General features: G+C 54.1%; 1 protein-coding gene across 1 annotated transcript in view; it reads right to left on the reverse strand.

The window, feature by feature from the left end:
* The window catches only part of PLXNA1 (plexin A1), a 121,476-nt gene that overhangs the window by 56,308 nt on the left and 53,010 nt on the right, over window positions 1-12,158 (reverse strand). The window contains exons 5-8 of the mRNA XM_055805522.1: window positions 10,474-10,574; window positions 9,875-9,998; window positions 7,653-7,806; window positions 6,907-7,006 (exon numbers count right to left, since the gene is read on the reverse strand). Coding sequence (XP_055661497.1) covers window positions 6,907-7,006; window positions 7,653-7,806; window positions 9,875-9,998; window positions 10,474-10,574 — 479 coding nt within the window. The remainder of the gene's footprint in view (window positions 1-6,906; window positions 7,007-7,652; window positions 7,807-9,874; window positions 9,999-10,473; window positions 10,575-12,158) is intronic.

The raw sequence follows: 12,158 nt of genomic DNA on the forward strand, positions 1-12,158 counted from the left end.
CACCTCAACAGAGTCAGGTGAAGCACCCGGCGCAGCCCTGCCCTGAGTGCCTGGCTCCCAGCACTGCAGCTCCGCTCTGCTGTTCTTCAGGGCCAAAGCCACATCTTGGCTGTCTTGGGACCCTCCTCACCTGAGGGTTTACTTTGCCATTCAACTGCTACAGGTCCCAGCTGGTGTCCTGATCTTCACTTGCCAAAGGATCTAAAGCATCTCTTGTTATCCTCTACATATGCCTCAAGGTGTGTGGTTTCCCTCCTCCTACTTCAGCCCTCCCAGCTGCTTCTAACTTAACCGAGCTATTTCTAAAGCCCATCCTCAGAGATGGTTTTCACACTCTCCCTTCTGCCGAGGATCTCCATCTGCCACAAGGACATCAAACACTGCCATAAGAGCTGCCACACGTCTTGCTCCACAGCATCGCTGCTGCATTTAGAGCCTGTCCAGGTCAGCACCCTCCAGCTAGCCAAAGGCTCTGTGAAGTGGCCAGCAAGTCAGCACCCAGGTGCCAGCAACGCGGTGAAACCCTGTTTCCAGCCTGCCTCGGGGTCCTGCCAGCTTCGGCATGTCTGTTTGACTGCCCCAGCTCCCTGCGAGGCTGCCCAAGCCCCAGGGCAGGAGCCGAGGCAGGGCACGCCGTGGCTCCCCGGCTCCAGGCTGGGCAGTGTGGCCGGAGCCGTACGCCCGGTATGTCCCGTGTGTCGCTGCTGTCTGTTCCTGGCACAGGAGCAGGTTGCTCGGCAGCATGATGCCATCTGTGCCGTCTCTCTCCTTCCCACGGTCAGGCACTCTTCCCTCATCACTTCTTGCCTAAGAGGCTTTCATCACTCCTGATAATTAGAGGGAGGCTCTCCTTCATGTGTTGAAGTCCCCCCCTTCCCCAAAGCGTGCTGGGAGTGTAAGAAGCTCAGCCAGGCAGAACACCGATGCTAGGGGTACAGCGCAGACATGGATCCACAGCTTGCTCCCCATCTGCCTCCTCTTCCTCAGCCCTGCCAGGTGGAGACAAAGCCCAGGCTGGGCAGGGGGAAGGGGGTCGGACCCACCAGCAGTGCCCCCCTTGCCTCCTAGTGTCCTCATGCAAGAGGTACCAACCTCAGAGCTACATTTCAGGATCACTCTGTGCAAAGTGCCCCATCCCAAAACAAGTGCAGGCTCCCTGTCAGCGTGCAACCTCCCCCAGAAAGAGCAGGCAGCCCTGTAGGCACCTCTGCGTGACCCACGGCAAAGCCAGAGCCTCCCCACAGCCTCCACACTTGCCCCCAGCTCACTACACAACTGGGTCAAGACCTCCCAGCGCTGCTCCCCTCCACCTTCATAACCCATCCCAAACTTGCTAAGGCCGTGCTAGGGAAACACCTGACACGGCTGCAGAAAACCAGCAGTGCAGAGAGAGCAGCAGGACAGCAAAGGAGCATCTCAGAGCTGGGTTCATCTCCAGGGTGTGGGCAGGACCACAAGCATCACTGCAGGACAAGCCGAGACCCAGGCATGGCTTCAGGGACCGGCTCCTCACTGGGCATGTGGGCAGCTCTGCAAAAGCACCTCTGACCACACAGCAGGGTCGCAGCTGTCTCCACACCTGATCTGAAGCGATGCTGCAGCTGAAGGGAAGCACTGGAAGCCAGTGGCACCACATCCAGGCTCCTCACTCACTCTCCCTCCCACGCTCCCAGCCCCAAGCATGCCAGGTGCCCAAAGGCGCCCAGGGCTCTTCAGTGCACTGAGAAGAAGGGAAGGCAGAAAACAAAACCTGCATCCACAGGGGTGAGATAAGCCTGAGCAGCAAACACGAGAAGAACAGGGGTGTGAGCTTTGCACATGCGCACGTGTGCACACACACACACAGACACACCCCGGCGCTGAGGCTATTTCCATGGAGCAGTGTGTTCCTGGAGGAAGGACACAGAGCAAAGGGCAGGAGGAGGGACGGGGGCAAGTTGAACAGCACCGAGAGCAGAGCAGGGGAGGTCCATTGAGAAGGGAAATTATAAACACGGTGCTGATAAAAACAGCATCTGCGCAGGCACAGCACAGCCCGCCTGCGACCCTCGGCTGCTCCTCAGACCTCCTCTTGGCAGGAGGCAGCATCCTTAGCGAATACTCAGCTCCAGCACAGCCCGCATCTGGAGCAGCAGCTGTCGGGGTGAGGGGCTGAACTGCAGTGCTTTGGGCTTCTCTGCCCCAGGGAGAGGGGGAAATCCTGAAGAGCAGTGGCAGCAGATGGACAGTGCCCCCAGGCCCCCACACGGACCTACAGGCAGCGCTGCCCTCCCTGACCGGTGCTGCAGACCCAAAGCCAGGAGAGGCACAAGGTGGGAGATCAGCTCTTGCCTCCTTTCATCCCTGCCCATCTCAATTTGTTTCTGCCCTTCCTTTTACATCAGCCTGATGCTTTTCCATCCCTGCTGGGTTTTGCCAAGGGCCTCACTCACAGGGTAGGGGCTCGGCATGCAGACCCGCTGCAGGGTGGTCCAGAGCATCCCCCATCATGCTGGCTGGAGGATGCAGATTCAGGCCCTGGTTTTTAAGTTAATTCACTTGAAACACCTTCAGCTGTCTCCCCTCACTGAAATGCACCGCCAGGCTGTACCAGCCTTCCTCTTCACAACGAATGTGACGTAAACCAGGTTATCCCAAGCAGTCTCTGGAGCCATTCTACAGGATTTTCCACCTGCCCCAACCCAGGAATACACAGGGATCTGTTACTGCCTCACAGCTCAGCTGTGCTAACTCAGATACACTCACTCAACTGCTTGCAGCCATCTGTCCATGCCTTGGAAAATCAAGCATCTGTAAGCATCTGGAAACAAGCAGTGCTGGGCCAGCAGAGAAGCAGCCACACCGTGTGCAGGCAGCTCGGCAGTGCGGGCAGCCAGAAAGCTGCAGCCAGGAGCCCAGTGGCATGAGGACTGGCATCACCCCATGGGTGCCAACAGATGCCTTGGCCACCAGAGCAGCCCAGCCCTGCCCTCCCAGCACAGCCCCACGGCTCCCAGCTCCCAGGACATACATTAAAATCCCATTTACTTAATGGAAGCTTATAGGGAAAGTCTGATGTACGGCACAGGGCCATGGCAGTCACGTCTCTCCAGCCAGGAGGAGTGAGAGCCACTTGGCATGTCTGCCCTTTGCTCCAGCCTCAGAGAAATTCAGCACCCTGCAGCTGATGGGACCTGGGTGTCACAACCATCACTGCAGGGAGGCACAACCACAAGGCTGGGTAGCTGCATGACCACCTCCCGAATAGGGGAGACAGCACGGGCACGCACCAGCACAGGCTTCCAGGCTGCTCAGATCCCCTTGGCATCAGACCCACTGACATGTGATTTTCCCCCTCCCCCTGTGCCACCACTTGAATTTATTTTCCACGTTGCAATGGCTGGTCAGGCTGGCATGGAGCCTGGCGGTGTCCTGGGCACACTGGTGCTCAAAAAACCAGCACCTATACAAAACCTACCCATAGCATCGAAGGAAGTGCCGAAGGCTCTCATCTTCTTCCCCATCCCCCTCCACTTGCCAGCCCCCTCCCCGCAGCCACACTCTCTGAAAAGCCAAACCACAACAGGATTTACACAGCAGAGTTTCCAGAGGAGAAACCCAGAGAGCAAACATAGAAAATAGTGGGAAGAAGTACATCTTGGTGTTCCCTAGAATTGCTCACTGGCTTTCCAGGAGGATTCCCCACTCGCCCACCTTGCCGGCAAGTGCAGGCTCTGCCTCAGGCAGGCAGGGAGCCTGGTGTTATGTCTTTGTCTTGAAAGGGGACTCATTTCCCCATGAACGCTTTGAAGAGCGAGTTTAACGCTGACAAAGACGCCCTCAACATCTGCCTGTGCAAGCACTGGACATGGGCTGTTTCATTAGACTGTCAAAGGCGCTGAGCAGTCTTTAAACACCTATGCTTAATCAGCGCCCCATAAGAAACCCCCAAGGGAACCCAGCCTGGTCCCTACCATTGGGTTCTCCATCCCATCCTCCACTGCAGGAACCAGAAACTGCAGGCAAGCCTGCGTGAGCAGCCCTGCTCCCCTGCCGTGGGCTGGCAGTGACCCTCAGCCACCCACATCCCCCTTTGCAAGGGACCCATTTTGCTGCATCAGCCTCCAGCTTTCCACTCGCCCACTCAATGCACCTCTCAGCTCAGCCAGAAACATCTCCTGCGTGACGTACAAGCCATCAGGAGCAAGACACACAAAAGATGCCAGTGCCTGGAAACACCAGCCTGAACCCCACAGGAGCCCTGAGGCTACCGACGTGTGGCACATCAAGCTGGGAACCCCAGAAGCTTGCCAGGTGACTCCGCTGGAGCAAGGAATGGAGCCCCAGAGAGGGTGTGAGTCGCAGACCAGGGACCTCAAAGGAGAAGTACCCCAGAGACCAGGGATGCTGGGCTGTGATGGGGACAGTCCCGTCTCACCAGCTGACACTATAAAGCCCTGCAATAGACAGGACAGCAACGGGGCTCTACCTGGAAGGCACCCCCTTGGCCTGGGCCATCACAAGCCAAATGTACAAGCAGCACAACCTCCTCTGTACCCCTCGTTCCCTGCAGAAGAAGGGATTAGATGTATCTTCCCCCTTCTGCAATCCCTCCCTGGACCAGGCTGGTTCCAGCAGTCCTTGAAAATGCACAGGAAGAAAAGTTTTGCAAGGTAGCGAGGAACAAGAGAGCCGGGATGCTCACACAGTGGCAGGATCAGCCCCACAGCCTGCAAAAGGGCTTTAGCAGCATGTTTTGCTGATGCCTTCCCAGATGTCTGCTGAAAATAAGAAGGGTCAGACTCTCCCCGGTGTACGCAGTGGAGCTGTGCTGGCTTCCCTGGAGTTACTCTATCTGACACCAGCGAAGAGCTGCCTTGTAATCCTCCCATTTCTCCACAGCCATCTGAAAAATCTCGCCTAAACATTCTGTCCTCAGCTGAGAAATGATTCGACACACAGGCCTCTGGCTTCCAACCTAAGCAAAGCCGCCCAAATAGAAAAGGTAATGCACAGTGATCAGAGATCTCCACAGGAAAAACATTAGCCTCGTGGAAAAGCATATTGTTCCTAATACAGAATTTATCAGGCTGACGTATAGATTTTCCTCCACAAAATATGAAACCTGGATCTGAAAGGCTATTAACTCTGAAGAGATCCATTAAAGACGCCTGTCTGCAAATGGTATTTAAAAGTATTGCATCATCCTAGGTATTGTCATGCTCTTTGGCTATGACTCGACTGCAGGTCACATAGTTAAAACTGCTTCCAAACCCTAAAACTCTTGACATAAAGAAAATAATAATGTTCACCAGCCTAGAACATGGACTTTTCTATCAGCTCCAACCGGAGCCCATAAATATTAATGCATCCATAATTAGCCTTTTTAAATAATGCATCCAAAATTAAACATCAACGCAGTAATAAATCAGTCAGGGCTCTTTGTTGTAGGTTTGTTTGGGGTGAGGTGGGGTTTTTTTCCCCCTCCTGTGTCAGGCACATAAAATAAAATGCCAATTCCCTCACCACCTCTTCCCACTGGACCAAAATGCCGGAGCACTGACTGGACCAAATCTGATGCCATTTGTACTTAAAAGTCTTCTTTCTTTCATTTAGAAAAATAAAATTCACATCTGCTTTTCGATTTGCAAAATAATGACATGCAGCCAGCCTGAGCCAAAGCTGAGCTAATGTTATTGAAACCACACGATGTGAAGGGAGACAAAGCTCATCTGGGGAGTCAAGGTGAGGGAGAAAGTCAAGTTTGCAAACTCTCCTCCCTTGCCCGCACAGCACTCCTGGGAGCCAAGACCCACTCCCTGTGCAAAGAGCAGGCGGGACAGAAATCCTCGCGATGCACAAGGTTTGCAGGTGCTCTCCTTCGACGCATCCCCCTTGGAGCTCACTGCGGGTACCCAGCTGGAGCTCCTGCATCTCACCTGCTTTTCCCTGATCAAAGTGGAAAATCTGAACAGGCTTTGGAGAAGTAACCTGCAGCAGAGCCCCCAAGCTAGGCTAGACAGTTTGCAGAAAGCCATCCAAAAGAGATCACTCTGCATTTGCTTATCTATAATTACTGATCAGCCGGAGCGACACCAACCATGGGAGGTTTCTGGCAGGGTAATGAAATCACTTGCATTCTTGAACTCCAGATTCTTTGCCCAAACACACCCCAGCATCTCTCCCGATGTTCCCACAGCAGAGCCATCTCCCTGCTGCTCAAGTGCACTGTCCGCAGCTCCTCACCAGGAGCTCGTGGTTAGAGGCTTTAGACACCCTGCTTAGACAGCACATCAATAATCCACACCTCCTCTATTCTATCATATGCATATCTCAAACTGCCTAAAAACCCGTAGGTGGAGTAGATTTCACAGCAGCCTGACAAGAAAGCAAATTCACGATTACTTCCAGTTAGGAAATTCTTGGGTAAACGCCCCAGGACATGCAGCATGTTCCATCTCATGTTGCTGTAACTTTCCAGCTCGCTCTCCAGCAAGCCTGGGAAGCAGGTACCATCACAGGAAAACACAGGCTTCTCCTTTTGCATTGCCAAGTCACTCCTATTAACTGTTTCCAGGAATAACAAGATGCTTGGCATTTTTGGTCACATGGATTGCTATAGCCTGCAATGCAGTAAACTCACTTTTTCTTCCAAAGCTTTGCCAAACCCAAAGCCCCGGTTTTAATTGAGGTTCTGCCCTGATGCTGCATGTTCCCACACACCCAAACCATCTGTGGGTGCTCTGGTCATTGTCCCAGTTTACAAGGGCAAAAGGAGGAGGTTTTTCACTGCAAACACTACGACACTCGACTGCCCTTTCCTCTTGCAACATCAGCACCCACAAAACTGAAATCTCTCTCTCCCAGTCTCACGCTGCCCCAGCAATCTGCTCCCGGAACATCTCTCGTGAAGCCCAGGCCACTTACGACTGATGGACGCTGCAGTTGTAGAAAACAAAATCCACGGAGGCAAACTTCTTCCCCGTCTCCTTCGATTTCAGGTAGAGCTTCACCACTCGCTTGTCCCCTGAGAAAGACCCAGGCAGAAAAAGGCATCAGAAAGGACAGAGTGCATGGCCCAGCATTCAGCCCAAGGCATGTGATGGGCTGGAGGGAGCTGCCCTCCAGCTCAGTTAAAGTTAACCAGCTGGTTAATTCAGCCCAACCAACAAAATCCCCCAAACCTGGCACTAAAAGGGGTGCTCACCCATGCCCACTCAGCCACCAAACAGGCCAGAAGAGCCCAAGTACAGCTCAGAGCCCCTAAATCTAACTGTAACCTGCCAGCACGGAGGCAGGTGCCTTGAGTTGTACTGGTGGTACTGACCAGAATCGTAACAGTTCAGATTGTCCTAGAGCCCATGGCCACCTACAGCACATCTGCCCAGGAATGGTCCATGGGTGGGAATGAGGCCAGGATGCCCAGGACCGGTGTGCAGACCAGTACAGCATCAGAAACTAGCTGTGCCCATGGCTTGGAGGAGACCGAAGACCAGTCCCCCATAAGCCGTGATGTCTTTCTCCTCCTACCTCCCAGGACCCAATTCTGGTCCTGCTCGAGGGTCAGGGATCGCTGTCACAGGAGGACTGTCCCCCTCCACATCTGCCTGTGGGGCAACGAGTGGGGCAAGATTTGTCTCAGGCTTTCTTCCCACCCCGGGGAGCAAGCTCACCGCGGCCCCTGGTGATGGGGATGACATCCTTGGCAGAGGGAGAGCTGCAATAGATCTTCCCATCTTCAATGCGGCTTTCAGACTCGGTGAAGTCTTCAAAGGAGCAGTTGACTCCCGCCGAGAGGTCCGGGACATTCCAGGCCTGCAGGACCAGCTGGGGGGCAGGGAGAGGCAAGAGCATCAACACAGAAAACTAGCAAAAAAGACTTCTGTCAGAAATGTTACACATGGTAGAGAGATCTGCTCCAGGCTTTTGCAAGCAAGCTCCATCCATGGATCTCCCGGCTGAAGCAAAGAGCATGGATTTAAGTGGGTTAAAAGATGGAATGACTCACAGCCTCCCGTCCTCTGCCCTCGCCATACCACAAGCCACTATGCCTCACCTCTCTACAGAGACCAAGCATGGTGTCAGCGCTAAAGAGTTGTTTCGTGGAAAGGCATCTGTTCCGGCAGAGCCAAGGAGGGGAGGAATCCACCTCTTCCTTCGCAAAGTCATTCCCAGGGTCAGCAGTTCTCACTTTACAAAACGCTTGCCTTATTTCTAATTTGAATTTTTCACAGCTTCCAGCCATTAGTTCTTGTTATGCCTTTCCTTGATAGATTAAAAAGCCCTTTAGTCCCTGATATTTGCTCCTTGTAAAGGCACTTATACTCTGTAATCAAGTCACCTCTTAATCTTCTTTTTGATAAGCTAAGCAGATTGAGCTCTGGAAGTCTCCCACTGCAAGGCATTTTCTTCAGCCTTCAACTCATTTACATGATGTTTACGGGAGGTTTTCAGCCTCTGCCTTTAAAAACTGGACTCCAGCCTGAGCACAGCATCCCCACGCCGAGCACACCAGACCCCCACACAGAATCCTGCTGTCGGCCAGGGAGATAACCACCCGAGAGGCGAAAACACCACCCAGCTCCCCGCTTCACCCCAGGAGCATCGAGAGCCCCACAGCGAGGGCTCAGCACGGCAGCACTTTCCAGGATGCCAAGAGAACGCCTGCCTTCTCTCTCCATGTCTAACTTTAGACTTGGCAATATCAAACCCCGATCGCTCTGCTAAACCAGCCCTGCTCAAACCCAACTGCTCTAAAGGAAATCTCACCCCGTACCACCCCCTCAGTCCCAGCATCCCAGCAGGTCCCATCCGCAGCCATCTCGCATTTATCTCCACATTACCAATGAATGTTAGCCCCTGCAGAAGCGCCTTCCAAACCATTTCCATCTGGTGACAACTCCCCTCTGATGAGGACTTTTTGAAATCTGTCACGGAGCCAGTTCTTAATCCACTTAACACGTGCTTTATCAATATTGTATAATGCTAATTTTTAATCAGAACACTGTGTTGTACCAAGTCAAATGCCTTGTAGAAGCCTAAAGACATCACATCCCCACAGTCCCTCTTCTAATTCAAGTCATAATTTCATCAAAGAACAAAATGTGGTTTGTTTGACATAAAACCACATTGACTGGCATTAATTATACTCCCATCCTTAAATCTTTATCAGTTGTATCCTGCACCTGGTTTTTTTCCTTTAGTTTTTCTGATGCTGACATCAAACCAGGCAGTCTCTGACCATTCAGTCCTTTCTGCATCTGGGCAGACAAAGAAGCATCTTTTCTGTTTGCAGGGCCTTTCTCAACATTCATTTATTTATTACAGAGTCATATCATTACAAATATCCGCAGGCCACAGCACTCCTCGGCCAACAACTCTTTCAGGACTCCTGAGTGTCAGATATCCAGACGTGGCAGTTTTTAAAGTTTTATTGCTAGTGTATGCTGTTTCATATTCTCTCCACGGTGCTAATGGCAAGGAAAATACTTTGGGAAAGTCCATCATCCCTTCCGTCTAGCACAGAGCGAGCAGCGAGCCGTACATTGAAGTCTCATCCCAAAATATCTACTGCAGGCCAGAGACAGGCTATTGAGCTGGATAGATTGCTGGCCTATGAATGGCATCTCTGACGTCGGTGTTTGTATTACGGAGAAATATTTATTGCTTGGTTATGTCTTTTCTGAATAATCATCAACTGGTTTTATTATCTCCATCAATAGGCTAGCCCTCAGCAATGCCCAGCACTTTGTTGTGTTTTGTCTCAGACCTCTCTTTCCCTTTCTCCCTATTTGTTGTATATTCGTTAGTTATTTTTAATTGCCATTTCCCTAGCTGTCACCTTGGAGGGTCAGGAAATGGCTGGGGGAGTCCGCAGGCAGCAGAGGTGACTTACCGGGACCTCCGACATGGTGACCGAAATGTTCTTCGGCTGGACGGTGAGCTGGACACACTGCCGCAGGTCGGAGGCGAAGCGCTGGGGTTCGTCTGCCCGCTCGCACCGGTCCTTGCGTGAGCATCTGGAGGGGGAGAACCACCACAGTGAGGAGGAGCATCCCCCGGGGTCCTGCGTGGCTCTGGGCTGACACTACAGCAAACAGACCCTTTGGCACGGAGGCGATGCCCAGCTAAGGACCCTGGATGCCCAAGGCCTGTACGGGAGCGCTGCTTTCCCTTGGTGCCAGCACTGGGGACTTCTGGGGGCGGGGGGCTACGTTCAGTTTTTCTCATCAGCACAAGGATGGATGCTGAACCTGGGAGCCCATGGGCAGGATTAGCGGGCCCCGCCAGCAGCTTCGCCCCACGCATGAGTGCTCATGAGCACAGCGTGGGCACTGCGGGAAGGGATGACAGACCCCTTGGACCGCTGCATCCCCCACCACTGCGGGGCCGAAGTCTGGAAGGGATGTCCCCAAGGAGACCGGCAGTGGGGAGGGACAGTTTGCCAACCGTGGTGCACTGGCACAGCCCCAGGGACGATCCTGCGGTACTTACATGTTGTGGAGGACGCACCAGCCGCAGTGGGGGTCCCGGGAACCCAGGCACAGCTCGCAGCTCTCGTACTGCTCACAGCTCTCCACGGGCACCCGCGTCACCTGCAGGGAACAGGCAGGGAGTGAAGGGGACAGGCTGTGTGTCTCCCTGCTGCGCCCACACCTAGGCCCGCAGCAATGGAGCCGGCACAGGCCCCCCCTGGCCCGTTAGAGGAGGCAGCAGCAGGGAGCAGGCTGAGCCCCCACCATCGCCTGCTCCTCTCCGGGCCCAGGCAGCACGTTTGCAGGCAACACCTCCAGCCCAGGGAGGCTTTTGCCCCGGCCAAGCTCCTTCCACCGCTGCATCCTTGAAGGGCTGTGGGAGTGGGCTGTGCCGGCTCAGCCCCACACCAACTCCCAGCACTGGCCGGGTACCCCAAGGCTGCTACAGCCCTGCTCCAACAGGGTTACCAGTCCTTTATTAATTGCTCCTCCAGATTTGATTAAAATCCCCTCATTCTTTGAGCCCTTCGAGCTCTGTTACAACTGTTCATTTAATTACTTTCCACCAGCACTCTGATAACACCGAGCTGTAGTAGGGAAGAGAGCGGATTTTATTAAGGAGAGGGGAGAAGAGGGGGGAAGAGAAGGGGGTGCAGGGAGCTGCCTGCTCGCCTGCTGCAAGGAGCCGGTACTACAGAGCAGCTGCCCACACCTGCTGTGCTTGTGTCTGTTTCCCCATTGCTTCCATGGGGCAGGACTCATTCACGAATTAAAGTTTGCAAAATTCTCTACTGAAGGCTAAACCCAGCGTGCCTTCCCTCCTCCCAGCCCAGGAGGCCATGGGCTCAGCAAGGTGCCTACAGGGCTGGGATAAGCTGGCCAACCCCTCAACCCCTGTGTTTGCACACTGGTGAGGATACCTGCGGCGTTCCCACTTGTTTGTCCCTGACACTGCTTCAGGCAGGCAGTGGCGAGGCGGTGGGCAGCACATCCCCCCCACAGGCAAACCACACAGAGGTACGTGCTGGCTTCCAGCAACCATGGTGGACCCTGGGGGAGATCCCCAGTCCAGGTCAGCATAACTGCACCCCCAGCATCCACATCTCCAACCTCTCCCCTGCAGAGGGGGGCTTAGCTGAGCCAGGCCTGGGACAGAAACACAGCCAGGGACAGAACCACAGCCCAGGACAGCTGCACGGAGCAGCCCGAATGCAGTTTCTGCCTTGCCTGGAAAGCCATAGGTTTCCTGCAGCAGAGCAGAAACCAGAGATGAGGAGGGAAAGGGCTCTGCTGTCCCCGTGGGGCTGTCTAGACAAATCCACAGCCCTGATCCAGCATCCTTCCCCCTCCCAAACCCCTCGGTTAGCAGCCAGGAGACCTGTTACGCTCCAAGCTCTGCTGCAGTCCCACTCACACACACACCTCTGCTGGGCAGAGGAGCAGAGATGCTGCTGCAAGACACAGGCAGGCCATGTCCCAGCATGGCTGTCCTGCATCACTCCACCAGCTATGCTGTGCGTCCCCATTGACACTAGATTCAAAAAATGCCACCACCATGGCATGAACCTGCTTCACTCCAGTGCAGCCCACGGACGGATGAACTCAGACCAACAAGCTCTCCCACAGGTCAGGGATCACACAAACACTCACAAAGCCAACGAAAACTTCCTATTGTGCGTCCTGACCGTGCTGCCAGGGCAGCAA

The sequence above is a fragment of the Falco peregrinus genome, chromosome 5, assembly GCF_023634155.1.
Source record: "Falco peregrinus isolate bFalPer1 chromosome 5, bFalPer1.pri, whole genome shotgun sequence".
NCBI classification, from domain to species: Eukaryota; Metazoa; Chordata; class Aves; order Falconiformes; family Falconidae; genus Falco; species Falco peregrinus.